The sequence below is a fragment of the Schistocerca nitens genome, chromosome 11 (genome assembly GCF_023898315.1).
Source record: "Schistocerca nitens isolate TAMUIC-IGC-003100 chromosome 11, iqSchNite1.1, whole genome shotgun sequence".
NCBI lineage: Eukaryota > Metazoa > Arthropoda > Insecta > Orthoptera > Acrididae > Schistocerca > Schistocerca nitens.
Window position 1 is genome coordinate 59,653,420 of NC_064624.1, and position 20,163 is coordinate 59,673,582.

Genomic DNA, 20,163 nt, shown 5'->3' on the forward strand with positions numbered 1-20,163 from the left:
ATCATTCTTCCCGTACTCCGTACATGAACGGAACAGAAAAAAAATCCTTATAGCTAGTACCGTGGCACGTACCATCTGCCATGCACTTTCCAGGTGTTTGCAGAGTATGGACGTATATGTACATCTAATTCCCGTTCCGTTATTTGTATAATTACATTTACAAATATGCATCGTAGAGAGAGCTTTTCCAAACAATTTACAATGTTATCATTTATATTTCATTTTTATCAGCTGTCAGGTAGTACACACAAATATTTACACTACATTACCACAAACAGCAAGTCTTACTTCCAAAGTCAAACAATGGAAAGTCCAGGTTGGAATATCAATAATATGAAAAGCAAAAATTCTACCTCGCCATAAAGATGACATGTCAAGGTGCAGACAGGTGCAACAAAAAGACTGCTACACACTGAGCTTTCGGCCAAAGCCTTCAGAAAATTCAAAGTGTGACTACATTACTTTTACATGTTCTTATCAGCATTACTACATACCTTGCCTCCAATGTAAGTACTGGCCAAAATTCTGTCTGTCAATCGATATAAAATCCCACCTCCGTAGCCGAGGTGTGGTGGCATCAGCTCTGGTGAGCTGGTTCGAATCCCAGTTGTGGAAAATGGGTGGTGATCACCAGCCTTTGCATCAATATCCCAGATTACATTCCAAACCTCTGCTCAGTCTCCGAAGTGATGCCACACGACAATGCCGACAGTGAACTGTCTGTCGCACAGGGACGTTAAGCTCGGTGGCCCCACTAGTGCTATTTGAGAGGAGGACGTGTGCCGCCTTTCCCTTCATTCGTAACAACACAAACCCGGCAGCACAATGTACAGTCACCAACAGAACACAGATACCCAATTTACCTGGGTATAATATGCCCCCGAATATAAGACGAAACTGAATATTAGATGATCCTTTTTTTAAGAGACTCATCAAGAAAAACTTATTTTTAACATATTCTCAGAAATCAGAATTGCAACCTGTTTTATTGACAAAGTATCTGCCAAAACATTAAAATTACGCCTATTCTAAACTTACGGTATTTATTGATTGCCTACATTTTGATAATACTAGGAGAAACAAAATAAACAAAACGAAATGGTTTACATTAATTTTCCGACTGTTTTCTTTTCTATCTTTTTTTCTTGCTAACCCTGCAGTCTGTGGTATCACTATTTTTAATAATAATAATAATAGAAAGAAACAAAACCAAACAATCAACACAAACCAAAAGAAATTTTATCACACAATAGATAACACACACAATCCACCAAACATAACAGACATGGAACACTTCTGGAGCAACATATGGTCAAACCCGGTACAACACAACAGACATGCACAGTGGATACAAGCAGAAAGAGACACATACAAGATGATACCACAAATGCCTGAAGTGATAATTTTGCAACATAAAGTCACCCGAGCAATTAATTCTACGCACAATTGGAAAGCCCCTGGAAAAGATAAAATAGCAAATTTCTGGCTAAAGAAGTTCACCTCAACGCATTCACATCTAACTAAATTATTTAACATATAAAAACAAAGATGAGGTGACTTACCGAACGAAGGCGCTGGCAGGTCGATAGACACACAAACAAACACAAACATACACACAAAATTCTAGCTTTCGCAACCAACGGTTGCCTCATCAGGAAAGAGGGAAGGAGAGGGAAAGATGAAAGGATGTGGGTTTTAGGGAGAGGGTAAGGAGTCATTCCAATCCCGGGAGCGGAAAGACTTACCTTAAGGGGAAAAAAGGACAGGTATACACTCGCACACACACACATATCCATCCACACATACAGACACACATCCTTTCATCTTTCCCTCTCCTTCCCTCTTTCCTGACGAGGCAACCGTTGGTTGCGAAAGCTAGAATTTTGTGTGTACGTTTGTGTTTGTTTGTGTGTCTATCGACCTGCCAGCGCCTTCGTTCGGTAAGTCACCTCATCTTTGTTTTTATATATAATTTTTCCCACGTGGAATGTTTCCCTCTATTATATTGATATCATTAATTTAAATTATTTAACAGTTACATTGCAGACCCATACACAGTCCCCCATACACTTACACAAGGAATAACTTATCTGAAACCTAAAGATCAAGCAGACACAGCAAACCCAGCTAAGTATCGCCCCATAACATGCCTACCAACAATATACAAAATATTAACTTCAGTCATTACACAGAAATTAATGACACGTACAACACAGAACAAAATTATAAATGAAGAACAAAAAGGCTGCTGCAAAGGAGCACGAGGATGTAAAGAGCAACTGATAATAGATGCAGAGGTGACATATCAAGTTAAAACTAAACGAAGGTCACTACATTACACATACATTGATTACCAAAAAGCTTTTGATAGTGTATCCCACTCATGGTTACTACAAATATTGGAAATATACAAAGTAGATCCTAAATTGATACAGTTCATAAACATAGTAATGAAAGAATGAGATTTTCACTCTGCAGCGGAGTGTGCGCTGATATGAAACTTCCTGGCAGATTAAAACTGTGTGCCCGACCGAGACTCGAACTCGGGACCTTTGCCTTTCGCGGGTAAGTGCTCTACCAACTGAGCTACCGAAGCACGACTCACGCCCGGTACTCACAGCTTCACTTCTGCCAGTACCTCGTCTCCTACCTTCCAAACTTTACAGAAGCTCTCCTGCGAACCTTGCAAAACTAGCACTCCTGAAAGAAAGGATATTGCGGAGACATGGCTTAGCCACAGTCTGGGGGATGTTTCCAGAATGAGATTTTCACTCTGCAGCGGAGTGTGCGCTGATATGAAACTTCCTGGCAGATTAAAACTGTGTGCCCGACCTGTAAAGTTTGGAAGGTAGGAGACGAGGTACTGGCAGAAGTGAAGCTGTGAGTACCGGGCGTGAGTCGTGCTTCGGTAGCTCAGTTGGTAGAGCACTTGCCCGCGAAAGGCAAAGGTCCCGAGTTCGAGTCTCGGTCGGGCACACAGTTTTAATCTGCCAGGAAGTTTCATAGTATTGAAAAACTGGAAAACCACACTTAATATCCAAACAAATTCAAATAATATTACATCACAGCCAATACAGATTAAGTGTGGAATATACCAAGGAGACTCAAAAGTCCTTTCTGGTCCTGCCTTGCTCTGAACCCACTATCCAACATGCTAAATAATACAAATTATGGAACATACCAACACAAAATCACACATTTAAATATACATGGATGATCTAAAACTACTGGCAGCAACAAATCAACAACTCAACCAATTACTAAAGATAACAGAGGTATTCAGCAATGATATAAATATGACTTTTGGAACAGACAAATGTAAGAAAAAAAGCATAGTCAAGGGAAAACACACTAAACAAGAAGATTACATATTGGATAACCACAGCGACTGCATAGAAGCGATGGAAAAAACAGATGCCTATAAATATCTAGGATACAGACAAAAAAATAGGAATAGATAATACAAATATTAAAGAAGAACTAAAAGAAAAATATAGACAAAGACTAACAAAAATACTGAAAACAGAACTGACAGCAAGAAACAAGACAAAAGCTATAAATACTTATGCTATACCAATATTGACCTACTCATTTGGAGTAGTGAAATGGAGTAACACAGACCTAGAAGCACTCAATACACTTACACGATCACAATGCCACAAATATAGAATACATCACATACATTCAGCAACAGAACGATTCACATTAAGCAGAAAGGAAGGAGGAAGGGGATTTGTCGACATAAAAAACCTGCATTATGGACAGGTAGACAATTTAAGAAAATTCTTTATAGAACGAGCAGAAACTACAAAAATACACAAAGCAATCACTCGTATAAATACATCAGCTACACCCTTGCAATTTCATAACCACTTCTACAACCCTTTAGATCACATAACAAACAGATACGAAGAAAGTAAATTGGAAAAAGAAAACACTACATGGCAAGCACCTGTATCATCTAACACAGCCACACACAGATCAAGACGCATCCGACACATGGATAAGAAAAGGCAATATATACAGTGAGACGGAAGGATTCACGATTGCAATACAGGATCAAACAATAAACACCACATATTACAGCAAGCAAATTATTAAAGATCCCAATACAACAACAGATAAATGCAGACTTTGCAAACAACAAACAGAAACAGCAGATCACATAACAAGAGGATGTACAATACTAGCAAATACAGAATACACCAGAAGACATGACAATGTAGCAAAAATAATACAACAACAACTTGCCATACAACATAAACTAATAAAACAACACGTTCCCACATACAAGTATGCACCACAAAATGTACTGGAGAATGATGAATACAAATTATACTGGAACAGAACCATTATAACAGATAAAACAACACCGCGTAACAAACCTGACATCATACTCACCAATAAAAAGAAGAAATTAACACAACTAATCGAAATATCCATACCCAATACAACAAATATACAGAAGAAAACAGGAGAAAAAATTGAAAAATACATCCAACTGGCTGAGGAAGTCAAGGACATGTGGCATCAGGATAAAGTTGACATTATACCAATTATACTATCAACTACAGGAGTCATATCACACAGTATCAACCAGTACATCAACCCAATACAGTTACATCCAAATGTATGTATACAACTACAGAAATCTGTAATTATTGATACATGTTCAATTACCTGAAAGTTCCTAAATGCAATGTAACATATACCGTACAGTTAAAAGGAAGTCACGCTTGATCAAGGTCCGCGTCACTTTCCATTTTTAACCATACATAACGTCTGAGAAAGGAAAGAAATAATAATAATAACCACTGCCCTAACAGCACAGCTGTGAAATTTGTGTTTTTTGTCACAACTATTTGGCTGTTTCTTCAGAATGTGTTGCCATATCTTAGGTTGTCATTACAGTGGGACCTGAGAACATATCTCCTTTTTTCCCAAATACATATCAGATTTTGCTTCTACAGTGATGTGATAATTTTACAATGTCTCTTGCTTTCAAACATATCACTTGCCTACGACACTCTGACTGGCTGCAAAGAACCAGCAGCTGACACACACCCTCTTTCGTTCCCGTCACACGACACAGCGAGCTCCGACAATATTGCTGTATTCCACTGACCCGTATCTAAACTTTTACGATCTCCTGCAGAAATGAATACTATTGTTCAGTATTTGCCCAGTTGTAGTCATTTAAATTCTGACTACAAATGACAAACTACTAAAGCAATCTGCAGTTTAAATGTGGCAGATAGTCATAATAAGCCAAAACACAAGGTATAGACTACCACAGTTGGCAGCACGACGGATTTGCTGGCCGCTATCTGCTCCCCTCCCTACTCTCCTCTAGGTCTCGGCTGATCTGACACAACTTTTAGCCTTCCAATCCTTCTGTATGATGATGATTGGTTTGTGGGGTGCTCAACTGCACAGTTATCAGCACCCGTACAAATTCCCTAACTTTGCTCAGTCCAATTTCGCCACTTTCATGAATGATGATGAAATGATGAGGACAGCACAAACACCCAGTCATCTCGAGGCAGGTGAAAATCCGTGATCCCGCCGGGAAATGAACCCGGGAAGCGAGAACGTGACCGCGAGACCACGAGCTGTGGACCCGACCCTTCTGTAGTGCTGAGCTCGAGAAACTGTGAATAGCAGACTGCAGTATCTTCTAACGTGGAGCTCATATCTAAAAACTAACACACAAATAAAAGCCAAGAACTACAATTCACTCCATTCTCAAACTTTCACTCGTCCTGTGATCTAGTGACATCTGTAGGTACTATCCCAACAGTGGCTCTTGCCATTGTGATTTATTCTGACCATAACAATTATAATCAGTTTAATACGATGTTTCCTTTGTTAGACATTTTATTCTGGATTAATTTTCCTTCTCATTTCAAATGAGCATCACCGGTATGTTCTAAAGCTGATTAAAAGCCGGTAATGTTTTTACCTGGTATTCTAATATGTGAACAGTGACCAAATTTCTCATTTGCAATCCACTTAGTAAATCGTTACAGTCTCTCATAACCAAATAAAATATTAGTCTGGATCCTGAATTAACTGACATTTTTGGAAGAACAACTTTCACTTAAAAAGCCGCACCATTAATATGGTATCCGTACATGTTTATTGCAAGCCTGTTGAAACACAACAAAAGTTTGCAAGAGGATAGAATTTAATGCTATTTCCTCCTGTGTTTCACAAAATTCTCAAATTTTAATCACAGTGGTAGACTCGGGTAGTGGTTTCTGACAGTTTCTCGCTTATCTCTCGCAATAGTGCTGTGCGAGCCAACGTCACGTGTTCGTTTGAGCAAAGTCAATACTGCATATAGGGAGATCTTGAGCCTGTTGGAACACGAGTACCATTTCCCAATCCCTGCCCTTCCGAATTCCTCAAAATAAATTGGCACGTGGCCTCAATAGTGAAGCTTCATCTCTTTAAGAGTAAGACCACCCCTACAAATGTAAAACTACCCTTATACACTTTACAAAACTACGTAAAAATGTCGACATCTGCAAAAATAGTTTAATCTGTGAAAATAAGGCGACCCTGTATCTTTTGAATGACAAATTTGGGAAAAAATCCCTCGTCTTGCACTGAAGCACCAAAGAAACTGGTGTAGGCATTAGTATTCAAATGCAGAGATATGTAAACAGACAGAATATAGTGCTTCAGTCAACAATGTCTACATAAGACACCAAGTGTCTGGCGCAGTTGGTGGATCGGTTACTGCCACTACAATGGCAGGTTATCAAGGTTTGAGCGAGTCTGAATGTGGTGTTACAGATGGCACACAAGCGACAGGACACAGCATCTCCGAAGTGGCAATGAAGTGGGGATTTATCTGTAAGATCATTTCACGAGTGTACCATAAATATCAGGAATCTGGTAAAACACCAAATCTCCAACATCGCTGTGAGTGGAAAAAGATCCTGCGAGAACAGGACAAACGATGACTGACGATAATCCTTCAACGTGACAGAAGTGCAACCCTTCCGCAAATTGCAGCAGATTTCAATGCTGGGCCATCAAGAGTGTCAGTGTGCAAACCACTCGACGAAACATCATCCGTACGGGTTTTTGGAGTACAAGGCCCACTCGTGCACCCTCGACGACTGCACGACACAAAGCTTTACTCCTCGCCTGGGCCCGTCATCACTGGCACTGACCTGTTGGTGACTGGAAACACGTTGCCAGTTGGACGACCGTGTGTGTCAGTGAGCTGGTGGAGGCTCTGTAATGGTGTGGGGCACGTGCAGTTGGAGTGGTACGGGAGCCCCGATACGTCTAGATACGACTGACAGGTGAGATCTATCTAAGTATCCTGTCTCATTACCAGCATCCATTCACACGCATTCCGATGGACTCGGCCAGTTCCAGCACGACAATGCGACACCCCACATGTCCAGAACTGCTACAGAGTGGCTAAAGGAACACTCTTCTCAGTTTAAACACTTCTGATGGCCACCGAATGCCCCAAACATGAAGATTATTGAGCATATCTGGGATGCCTCGCAACGTGCTGTTCTTACGGATTCGTGGACAGCCGTGCAGGATTCACGGTGTCAATTCCTCCGGCACTACTTCAGACATTAGTCGAGTCCGTGCCACATCGTACTGTGGCACTTCTGTGTGTTTGTGGGGGCCCTACACGATATTAGGCAGATGTACCAGTTTCTTTGGCTCTTCAGTGTGCGATTGGGTAAATTACACACTAGACACTTCACAACAGGTTGAAGGGAGGCAATGGCAGACTACATCTTGTACAACCTCACAATGAGCGGTGGTGCCAAATTACGACACCTACATCCCTACATTCATTTCCTAAGTACGGGACTCCTATAACCCGACCCGAATCAGTTTAATGCCGCCGTCCTCCGATCCCCTGTGAGATTCCTCGCAACTCCCGTCCACTCGCACAGACTCACCTGGCCTTGTTCGCCTCCCGTTGGCGCTCCTTCTCGCGCTGGGCGGCACCCCGCGCGATCGGGTCGACGACCAGCTTCTTGACGACCGCCCAGATGACGATCGGTGTGACGGTGGCGTAGAAGACGGGCGCCGGCAGCACCTCCTCGCACAGGTGTATCGGCATGACGTACGTCTGCGAACCGCGGCCCAGCCTGGGGAGAATTTGCAGTCACAGATGTGTAGGGCTACTGGTACAAATGACATCTAAATTTTTTTAAGAGAAAAATCTGTTCTTGTCACTACATAACATGGCTCAGGAATACAAAGTGTATGTTTCCTAGATTTCCAGAAAACGTTTGGACACAGTGCCCAACTGCAAATTAATAACAAAGGTCTGAACATGTGCCATAGGTTATCAGATATGTGAGTGGCTTAAAGACTTCCTAAGTAACAGAACTCAGAACACCGTCCTGGGTGGAGACTGTTCATTGAAGACAAGTGCGTAAGAGAGGCCCGGTAAGGAAAGCAACAAAAATATTTGTTTTGTAAACAACACACCTTACTTCTTTATAGAGTGTCCTCTGAGGGATATACACTGTCCAGCAATCCTCCAACTTTTTCGCCCCATCAGAAAAATAGGTTCTGTCAAACTCTACAAAATACTCGTTGACTGCAACTGTGACATCCTCATTAGATGAAAATATTTTACCGACAAGCCAAAGTTTCACGTCAGGGAACAGAACAGGAAGAACTCACTAGGGGGCCAAGTCTGGCGAATAGGGTGGACGAGGAGCCAATTCTGAGCCAAATTTGTACCACTGTTATTGCTGATGCTTGGGATGGTGCATTATTCTGGTGAAACAGCACTTTTTAACATGCCAACCTCGATCATTTATCAGCCGACGTAAGTTTCAAATGATCCCACACTGAATCATAATACGATCCAGTTAAGGTTCTGCCTTTTTCCAAGAAATCTTAGTGTGTTACTCCTTTCAATTCCCAAAAAGACAGTGGCCATCACCTTAACAGCTCACAAAGCGGTCTTTGGCTTCTTCGGTTCATTTCCACCAGCCTTTGTCCACTGTTTTGACTGCCACGTTGACTATGGGGTGTAATGATGGATTTCTTCCAAGTCAATTCTCTGTGCACGATACTACGCGCTCGCTCAGTTGAAATGCCAACAATCTCGTCAATCTCACGAATTTTTATGTAGCGGTCTTGCATTACTGTATCACAGGTTTTGCCAACAGTTTCCTTTGTGGTGACTTCAACTGCAGACCGAGAACACGCTTCGTGATCCGTGGTTGTTCAACCGTGTTTAAATTCATTAATCCAAGAACAAGTGTTCTCCAATGACAGTGCAGAGTCCATGTGAACTTCCTCAAGTATGGTTTTGATTTGTGCAGCAGTCAAGCCCTTCAAATGAAAATGTTCTGTAACAATATGAAACTCAGTTTGCCCCATTTTCAATCGCAGTCAACAAACTCAACAAAACAGACGGCTATCGTCAATGAACTGTACGTTGCACATTTTTGAAATGTCTCTATATGCTCCTCGGAATACTCAAACTTTACAACCGTGAAGGTTCATGGAAATTTACCAGACTTAGACAAACCACCCTCATATTGGCAGCAGTGTCCCAGACCACTCTTGTCCTCGAAACACGTGCACAATACGACAGACAGGACAAACAGCAGCCTGCAGCTGTTCACTGAGGACACTGGAGTGTACGTGAAGTGTCACCATTGAGTGACTGTAGGAGGATGCGCGACACTTGGACAGAATTTCTATGGGGTGTGATGAATGACAGTTAGCTCTAAATGTAGAAAAATGTAAACTAATGTAGAATGTAGATGAGTACAAAAATCCATTTTGTAACGTTTGAATATAGCACCAGTGGTGTGCTGCTCGACACTGTCACATCGATTAAATACCTAAGCGTAACGTGACACGAAATGGAATAAGCGTGTATCGTCGGTGGTAGGAAAGGAGAGTGGCAGACTTGTGTTTATTGGGAGAATTTTAGGAGAGTATAGCTCATCTGTAAAGGAGACTGTGTACAGAACACTCGCACAACCCATTTGCAAGTATTGTTGAAGTATTTGCAATCCCCGCCAATTCAGATTAAAGGAAGTAATTCAGAGGCTTGCTATTAGATTTGTTACCAGAAGGTTCAATTAGTGTGTAAATATTATGGAAATGCTCACTGAACTCAAATGGGAACCCCCGGGGTAGGAGGGAAGGGAGGTGGACACGTTGCTCTTTTCATGAAATACTGTTGAGAAAATTTAGAGGGAGAGCATTCACAGCTGACAGTGAAAAGATTCTACCGCCATCAGTTCACGTGTCGCGTTAGGACCACGAAGAGGAAACACATTAGGGTTCGTACGGGACAATACACAAACCATTTTTTCCCCTCACTCCATTTTCGAGAGGAACAGGAACGGGAATGACCGGCAGCGTATAAGGTACCCACTGCTGTGCACCTTAAGGCGGATTGCAGAGTATCTTTGTAGAGGTATAATCTTTTGCACTGCATGTGCAGAAATGGTGGGCTTAGCTGTATCTGAAACAGACGAGAGACCCTACATTGGTAGAAATGTTTGAGGTAAATCCAAACCGTGAGTTTCTTTACTGTATCAAACCTTTAAACTATTCCCAGAATGAGATTTTCACTCTGCAGCGGTGTGTGCGCCGATACGAAACTTCCTGGCAGATTAAAACTGTGTGCCCGACCGAGACTCGAACTCGGAACCTTTGCCTTTCGCGGGCAAGTGCTCTACCATCTGAGCAACCGAAGCACGACTCACGCCCGGTACTCACAGCTTTACTTCTGCCAGTATCTCGTCTCCTATCTTCCAAACTTTACAGAAGCTCTCCTGCGAACCTTGCAGAACTAGCACTCCTGAAAGAAAGGATACTGCGGAGACACGGCTTAGCCACAGCATGGGGGATGTTTCCAGAATGAGATTTTCACTCTGCAGCGGTGTGTGCACTATGAAACTTCCTGGCAGATTAAAACTGTGTGCCCGACCGAGACCCGAGTTCGAGTCTCGGTCGGGCACACAGTTTTAATCTGCCAGGAACTTTAAACTATTGGTAATTATAAGAATACAAGACTAACGATTTGTTTTTGTAAATAAATAGCTTTCCTACTTTTTAAATTATCTGAACCGTGCAAGGAATTCAAGTATCTAAGTGAAATATGTAGTGCGACAAGGGATTGGAGCTTTCACAGTGCTGCACTTTGCAAGTGATTTCAGGTTACAAGACTTACGAGGGCTACGCCAAAAGTTTTTAGCAGCCCGTAAACCGTAAGGCGGAGGACAATGGAGTTGTTTTCATTCGAAAGAGCAACTTTACTCGACATCGGGACGTGCGTGCGCTGCCCCCGGCTAGCAGTGATCCCCCCACAGTGCGGTAAGAAAGCACAGGCAGTGCAGAGTCAGAGACTGTGCAGGACAGAGGTGTCGCACCACGACTTTCGCGCCACGATTTTTTATGATTATAAAAAGGGATTAAGTGCCAAAGAATGCCATTATCTTTGCTGCATGCTTTTGGTGAAGCTTCCACTTCTAGGGCCACAGTTAGAAATTGGTTTTGCGAGTTTTCGAGGGATCGGCAGTCGATCGAAGGTGAACCTCGTCCCGGTCGGCCGGCAACGGCTGTGACTCCTGAAAACATTGATGCTGTGAGGAAAATGATCAAAGAAGATCCACATCTTACATTTTGCGACATTGAAGGGACCCTAAATATTGGATCGACAGCAGCACAGACCGTCGTTCGTAGTCACTTAGATCTTACTAAGTGACGTGCCCGTCGGGTGCCACATTCCCCAGAAAGCCAAAAGAAGGCGAGAGTGGACTGGTGGCGTTTCGTGCTCGAAAAATTCAATGGAGGGAAGTCCCGAGACACCTACAATATTGTCACAGGTGATGAAACGTGGGTCTACCATTATGACCCTGAAACGAAGAGACAGTCTTCTGTGTGGTGCTTTCCAGGGGAGGAACCACCCACAAAAGTTCGACAAAGTCGGAGCTCTAGAAAAAAAGGTGGTGGCAACTTTTTTTCACAAAGCTCGGGCATCTCACCTATGTGACCTCAGACACACGTCGTACAGTCAATGCCGAATGGTACGTGAACGGCTGTCTTCCAAAAGTCATCGCCACACGGAAGTCACGGCATCCAAAGTCCAAGAGTGGGCACCTTCTGCTGCATCACGACAATGCACCTGTGCACAGGGCTGCCAGAACGATGGACTTTCCGGAGAAGGAGAAAGTGGGAGTGTTACGCCATCTCCCCTATTCACCTGACCTGGCCCCCTGTGACTTCTTTCTGTTCCCTAAGACTAAGGAAAGAATTCGAGGGCAACAGTTTTGATCAGATGAAGAGGCCATTGCAGCGTACGAGAGTGCACTAAGTGACAGCCCAAAAGAAGCTTGGACTGACATTTTCTAAGTGGTTTCAGAGAATGGAAAAATGTATACATGCTAATGGAGAGTATTTTGAAAAGTTGTAAACGTTTTCTTGCAAATAAATTTTTTTTCACTCATTCTGCTAAAAACTTTCGGCATAGCCCTTGTAATAATAATAATAATAATAATAATAATAATAATAATAATATACAGGGCGTTTCAAAATTACCCCGACAAACTTCGAGGGGACGTAGAAACTGTCTCGAGAACAAAATGAGGATAGAAACCCGTGTCTGGCAGTGTCATCCGACGACACTACATAGTGTCGAAGTTACAGGCACTGACACCTGTGTATCTCTTCTACAGCATGCTTTCTCCATTTTTAGAGGATGTTGTATGGACCAAAACAAGACAAAAATGTACAGTAGACATGGGTTCCAAAATGCATACCTTACGAGCTACTAGCACTTGTTCACCTTCACTACTGTGAAACACACCTCGTCTATTGAACAAGCATTCATAGCTCCTGTAGTAAGCATTTTAGTGCCCACGTCTACTAGACATTTTTGTGGTGTCACCGCTAGACACCACACTTGCTAGGTGGTAACTTAAATCGGCCGCGGTCCTGTAGTACATGTCGGACCCGCGTGTCGCCACTGTGTAATCGCAAACCTAGCGCCACCACATGGCAGGTCACAAGACACGGACATGACCTCGCCCAGTTGTACGGACGACATAGCTTGCGACAAGACGTATCACGTCTTCCTCTCATTTGCCGAGAGACAGATTAAATAGCCTTCAGCTAGTCCATCGCTACTACCTAGCAAGGCGCCATGTGTATCATTGCTAATTGCTTACTACTATGCAAGAGATGTATTTCAACAAGAACAAGACTACATTAAAGTTAAGTATATTAAAATCTCTCTTCTTTTCTTTATAGTTTTTCATCCAGTCTCCTGTTTCAGAATTTACGCCCGTCTGCGTTAGTTTCGCGTGCACCTAGCCACTCATTGTGTCGAGACCTTAGGGAATCGACACAACAATATTTTGGCGACGAGGATGGGATACGAACCCACGCGTGCACAGCACTGTACTTGGTTCGGCATCGATGCTGCGATTACGAATATGTGCTCCTCTTGTGTGGCGTGTGCCGAACAACAATCCGCACCGCCGCGGAAATTCTTTGCATGGCCGAAAGCCACTTCCCCTTGGCAACGCTTGCACATCGATTTTGCTGGTCCATTCTGGAATGCTCGATGGTTGGTTGTGGTCGATGCTTTCAGTAATTTTCCTTTTGTTGTCCGGATGTCTTCCACGACGTCTTCGGCCACCATCCAAGCCTTGTCTGCTATCTTTTGCATTGAAGGTCTTCCGCAGACTATTGTTTCCGACAATGGCCCACAATTCATGTCCGCAGAATTTCCGTCGTTCTGCAAGGCCAATGGTATTCAACATCTGACATCCGCGCCGTTTTCGCCTCAGTCAAACGGTGCCGCGGAACGATTGGTCCGGACTTTCAAGTCCCAGATGTTGAAATTGAAAGAGTCGCATTCTCGGGAGGACGCTTTGTTGCTCTTTTTGTCCTCATATCGCTCTCAGCCCAGCGATGGTCGATCGCCGGCTGAATTGCTCCATGGTCGATCTCATCGAACTCTGATGTCTTTGCTGCATCCGCCACATCAGGTTCCTGTGCAGCGGCAGACTCCTGCTTTTGCTCCTGGCGACGTTGTCTCTTATCGCAACTATCGCGGTTCACAGCGTTGGCTCGCAGGGCGCATTCTTCGCTGCCTCGGCCGCGCGATGTATTTGGTTTTGGGGGCCTCTGGTGAGGTGCGTCGGCATCTCAATCAGCTGCGCCTCTGTCGTCGCCTGGGTTCTGCCGCTCCCCGTCTGCTTTCAGCGACGGAGCCGTCCGGTCAGCGCCTTGGGGACCCATCTACTGGCTCGCCTCATCCCCAGGTGTTACCGACGATGCCTTCCATTTTGCCTCATGGCGTCGCGCCGCCGCAGCCGCCGCCGGCGCCGCCAGCAGCGGACGCTTCGCTGCAGCCGCCTCGCGCCTCCCTGGGTCACGCGCCGCCGCTTGCTTCCCGTGACCAGCCGTCCTCCGCCATGGACCTCTTGCCCGCTCCGGACCAGATGTCGTCTTCGCCCGTCGGGTGCTCCGACCCCATGGAGGTCGACCCTTCTGTCTCATTACGTGCGCATACACCTCATGTTGACGTGCACCCTGGACTAGGTTTGCAGGCGTTTCCTAGCTCCCCTCGGACCGAATGGCCGGGTGCGGGTGGCACAGCCTCGCCTGTTGTTAGGCTCCCCACCTCATCGCATACGTCAACATGGGGTCCTCCCCACGGCGGGCGGAAGCCTTATCTCACGACCGTTCGCCGATTTGCGGGGGAGGAATGTGGTGTCACCGCTAGACACCACACTTGCTAGGTGGTAACTTAAATCGGCCGCGGTCCTGTAGTACATGTCGGACCCGCGTGTCGCCACTGTGTAATCGCAAACCTAGCGCCACCACATGGCAGGTCACAAGACACGGACATGACCTCGCCCAGTTGTACGGACGACATAGCTTGCGACAAGACGTATCACGTCTTCCTCTCATTTGCCGAGAGACAGATTAAATAGCCTTCAGCTAGTCCATCGCTACTACCTAGCAAGGCGCCATGTGTATCATTGCTAATTGCTTACTACTATGCAAGAGATGTATTTCAACAAGAACAAGACTACATTAAAGTTAAGTATATTAAAATCTCTCTTCTTTTCTTTATAGTTTTTCATCCAGTCTCCTGTTTCAGAATTTACGCCCGTCTGCGTTAGTTTCGCGTGCACCTAGCCACTCATTGTGTCGAGACCTTAGGGAATCGACACAACAATTTTTTCTTTTTTTCGGCCATACAACCACCTCTGAATGTTGCCTATCCTACAATACTAGGATATGTACTCAGGTAGAAGCAGCATACTGATTTTTGCTTGTAACTTTCAAATTGTTCATTTCTGGACCAGGGTCCCTTCCCTCAAATTGATAGCATTTACCCTCCTCCATCATCCCTGAAAATATGCACCATCATGGAATCACCCTGTATACACATACATTTACGTGCACCAGTGCCTTTAACTTCAATGCCCTGTAGCATCATTGGATGACATTTCCGGACGCACGTTCTTATTCTCATTTTGTTCCTCGAGACACCTTTTGCATCCCCTCGAAGTTTGTCAGTGTAATTTTGATACACACTTTGTTTTACAGGGATTTATAGTGTATTTCAATTACTCTTATTTACGTGTTACAACATAACGTCAAATGTACTCTTAATAAATGTCTTTTTATTTCCATTTCGGGCCGAGCACACAAGTGATGCGACATTCCGACAGCATTATAGTCCCTGCAGCAGCAATATACACTGAAGAGGCCACCGCCCCAAATTTTGTGACAGCTGGCATTCGCAACAAGAACTTGTTGTTCAGAGATGCCGACATCCGAGTTCACTGTGTTAATTAAAATTCAACTGCATAATTTAAAATACCTAAGTGACTAAATTCTATCATGTAGTATGTCATATTAAAATCGTTTACTAACCTGTCAGTTCCACTGGAGAACAGACGCACTGATTTGTTATGTGTGAAATACCTCACTGTGTGATAATGTCGCACTGAGAATGTGTACCTCAGGAAGATTTTGCACTGTCACTGAAAAAGTTTTAAATTAAAGTGACATTGAGGCCATTCATTGCTTAGGGTTTAGAGAAGCTTAAGGTAAGCAACGGTTACCGAAGTACAAAGGGCACCAAATTTATATGTCCGGCAAACTAAATCGAGAGAGGAAAAAGTGTCGTATCTCATTAAGGAAAGCTCTGGAGAGAAGGGTGAGAAGAATTGTGGTTCAAGTTGAAAAGAGTAGTTGACTGTGCACTGGATAGATAAGTGTTACGTGCAGCAGTTCACAGTGGGAGGGACCCTCTACGGTATACAGTGTCTTTAAGGTAACTTCTGAAGAAACGCAATAAAATAAGAAAACTGCTCTCGGAAGGAAAAATATAAGTGTCCCCTTCTCCCAGGCACTATTCGAGTGTGGCACGGACGAGGAATAGTCTGAAAGTGGTCCTACGAACGTGAAACTCCCTGGCAGATTAAAACTGTGTACCGGACTGGGACACGAACCTGGAACTTTTTCTTTCCACAGGCGAGTGCTCCACCAACTTCCGTGAAGTCTGGAAGGTAGGAGACAGGTCGTGAGTTGTGCTCGGGCAGCAGCACCTGCAAAGGGCGACGGACCTGTGTCCGACACAGTTCTTATCTGCCGGGAAGTTTCCTATCGGTGCGAGTTCCACTGCAGAGTGAATATTTCATTCTGGAAACTCTATACGCAAATTGCAGAGTAGTTGCTCAGATCCAGAGGGAACAGATACGTAATACTCACTTGAGCTTGAGAGAGACGCCGACAGGCAGCCCGACGGTGACGGCGGCCGACACGCTGCTGTGCTCCGACACCTTCTTCTCGCAGCCCACCTCCACCAGAGCCCCGAACGTGCCGGCCCTGGAATCGAGAGACGCTACGGTACAGATTTTGGGGTCATGTCGATTTGGGGGAGGAGACCAAACAGTAAGGTCATTCGTGAAATATCTAACAAAATTCACACAGGACACTCACCGTAGTTTAATTTTGTTTAAAATATATGGTAATTCTCATTTGACATAAAAAATTTTCTCCCTTCCTTACTGCAGCATCACAAACTCGTTTTAACTACAGAAAACTCACGGTATCACAAGCTCTTTGTTTTCCCGAGCCATTGGAAAGCTGTTTCCGTGGTGGGCTCTGCACGAGATGGTCCTGCATCATTTTCTGAATCTATAGTTTCTTTTGTTTCACTTTCTTGCAGTTCCTGCTGTTCGTTTGATACGCGTGGTGTGGGCGGTCGTGTCCGTGCTACGAGTCAGTGTACGCACAGACTAGACATCACAGAGACATTTGCTCACGGTTGATAATCCGGATAATTGCAAATACGTATGACTGAGGTCCAGATAATTGAGTCTCCACTGTATTCATAAATAATTAGTTGTTTCACATTTAAATATATCCATATTATATACATTTAGATTAACATTGAAGCATTTTATTTAAATTTCTGTAATTTCATTTTTATTAATAGTTTTAAAGAAATACTAGCAATTACTGTCAACAATGGTGTAAACTCATTGGTTTTATACACTACTGCCCATTAAAATTGCTACACCAATAAGAAATGCAGATGATAAACGGGTATTCATTGGACAAATATATTATACTAGAACTGACATGTGATTACATTTTCAAGCAATTTGGGTGCATAGATCCTGAGAAATCAGTACCCAGAACAACCACCTCTGGCCGTAATAATGGCTTTGATATGCCTGGGCATTGAGTCAAACAGAGCTCGGATGGCGTGTACAGGTGCAGCTGCCCATGCAGCTTCAACACGATACCACAGTTCATCATGAGTAGTGACTGGCGTATTGTGATGAGCCAGATGCTCGGCCACCATTGACCAGACGTTTTCAATTGGTGAGAGATCTGGAGAATGTGCTGGCCAGGACAGCAGTCAAACATTTTCTGTATCCAGAAAGGCCCATACAGGACCTGCAACATGCGGTCGTGCATTATCCTGCTGAAATGTAGGGTTTCGCAGGGATCGAATGCAGCGTCGTAACACTTCTGAAATGTAATGTCTACTGTTCAAAGTGCCGTCAATGTGAACAAGAGGTGACCGAGATGTGTAACCAATGGCACCCCATACCATCACACCGAGTGACACGCCAGTATGGTGATGACGAATACACACTTCCGATGTGCATTCACCGCAATGTCGCCAAACACGGATGCAACCATCCTGATGCTGTAAACAGAACCTGGATTCATCCGAAAAAATGACGTTTTGCCATTCGTGCACCCAGGTCCGTCGTCGAGTACACCATCGCAGACGCTCCCGCCTGTGATGCAGCATCAAGGGTAACTGCAGCCACGGTCTCGGAGCTGATAGTCCGTGCTGCTGCAAACGTCGTCAAACTGTTCGTGCAGATGGTTGTGGATAAGATGCCTGTCATCTCGACTGCTAGTGATACGAGGCCGTTGCGATACAGCACTGCGTTCCGTATTACCCTCCTGAACCCACCGATTCCATATTCTGCTAACAGTCACTGGATCTCGACCAAAGCGAGCAGCAATGTCGCGATACGATAAACCACAATCGCAATGAGCTACAATCTGACCTTTATCGAAGTCGGAAGCGTGAGGGTTCGCATTTCTCCTCCTTACAGAGGCATCACAACAACGCTTCACCAGGCAACGCCGGTCAACTGCTGTTTGTGTACGAGAAATCGGTTCGAAACTTTCCTCGTGTCAGCACGTTGTAGGTGTCGCCACCGGCGCCAACCTTGTGTGAATGCTCTGAACAGATAATCATTTGCATATCACAGCATCTTCTTGCTGTCGGTTAAATTTCGTGTCTGTAGAATGTCATCTTCATGGTGAAGCAATTTTAATGGCCAGTAGTGTATCACATCTCTGTTGTTCTTCATTGCGAACAGAGTTGGCACGAGCGTAATTGTAAATTGACTGTCTGGATGGAAACGCGATGTCAAATGGGCACTCTAGTTGGAAGAGCTGCTGTAAATGGAGCTACCACGTTTTTGTATTACTGCTGAAGGCAGAGGTATCTTTTGTTAATCATTCAATCTGTGAAAATATTAGTGAATATAGTTGTTTCAATGTTACGAAACTTTATTCCACGGAAAAACCACTGGCAGCAGACAGCGATACCACCAACAAGATAACAAACGCTATTTTATAACTCTAGATAAGGGTGAGGGATTTGATGCAACATCCTTTAAATAATGATCATGATCTTGCTGGAAAACTAATCACTGAAAATTAAGCACTGAAGTCCCACTACAACATTAAGATATAAGATACACGTTCAGAAACTAAGTCTACTAGATTTTTTTCTTTTTCTTTTTTCTTTAAGAAAAGTGTATCCTGACAATAATTCAGGTTATTCTTGATACACATGTTGACCATTTTTCCAAATAATCAATATGCTGTTCAACACTTGTGATGAGCCTCGGCACAAGCTTCTTTATACATTCCTCGAAGAACTTTTCCGTCACCTCCTTACCCCAATTCAGAACCCCTTCTGCACCTGTCTGTTGACAGTTTAATTCCATTCACGTGTGCCTTCAGAGAGGTGAAAGGACGGTAATCTGGAGATGCCAAGTCACGGGAATACGGAGGAGGGCAGGGGGTGTGCAAAACATCCCAGCCAAATGGATGCAACGGTGCCTCGGTGGCTAAGGCTGTGTGCAACAAGCACAATCCTCTTGTCAGCATTCCCCTCCTCTGGCTTTGAATGCTCCTTTTGAGATTTTTAGGGTCTCACAATATCACTGAGCACCGATGGCCTCCCCTACGCAGAAATTCAACCGAGATAATGCCTTTTCAGTCCTAAAACACCGAGACCATTTTTTTCTTGCCCAAAATTGTGGCTTTAAATTTTTTGACAGAAGGGTAATTGGTGGAATGCTATTGATTAATGTTTTTTGTCTAGGGTGTGTAATGAGCCACCCAAGTTTCATCTCCAGTCACAATATAGCTCAGGAAACCCTCACCCTGCAATTCGAGTCACTCGAGAAACTAGTGGGTGATACTGATAAGATTTTTCTCGTGGTGTTCCGTCAGCTTTTATGTGACCCATCTTGCGCACAGTCTCCTATATGCCAACATCGGTGTCTCGTACGAGAGTTCTGGAAACGTCTCAGAAATTTTATCTACTGTCAATCGGCAGTC

General features: G+C 44.0%; 1 protein-coding gene across 1 annotated transcript in view; it reads right to left on the bottom strand.

Annotated features, from left to right (window-relative positions):
• The window catches only part of LOC126213361 (dnaJ homolog subfamily C member 11), a 139,556-nt gene that overhangs the window by 22,131 nt on the left and 97,262 nt on the right, over positions 1–20,163 (bottom strand). Inside the window, exons 8-9 of the mRNA XM_049941065.1 lie at positions 16,765–16,881; positions 7,944–8,135 (exon numbers count right to left, since the gene is read on the bottom strand). Of these exons, the coding sequence (XP_049797022.1) occupies positions 7,944–8,135; positions 16,765–16,881 (309 nt within the window). The remainder of the gene's footprint in view (positions 1–7,943; positions 8,136–16,764; positions 16,882–20,163) is intronic.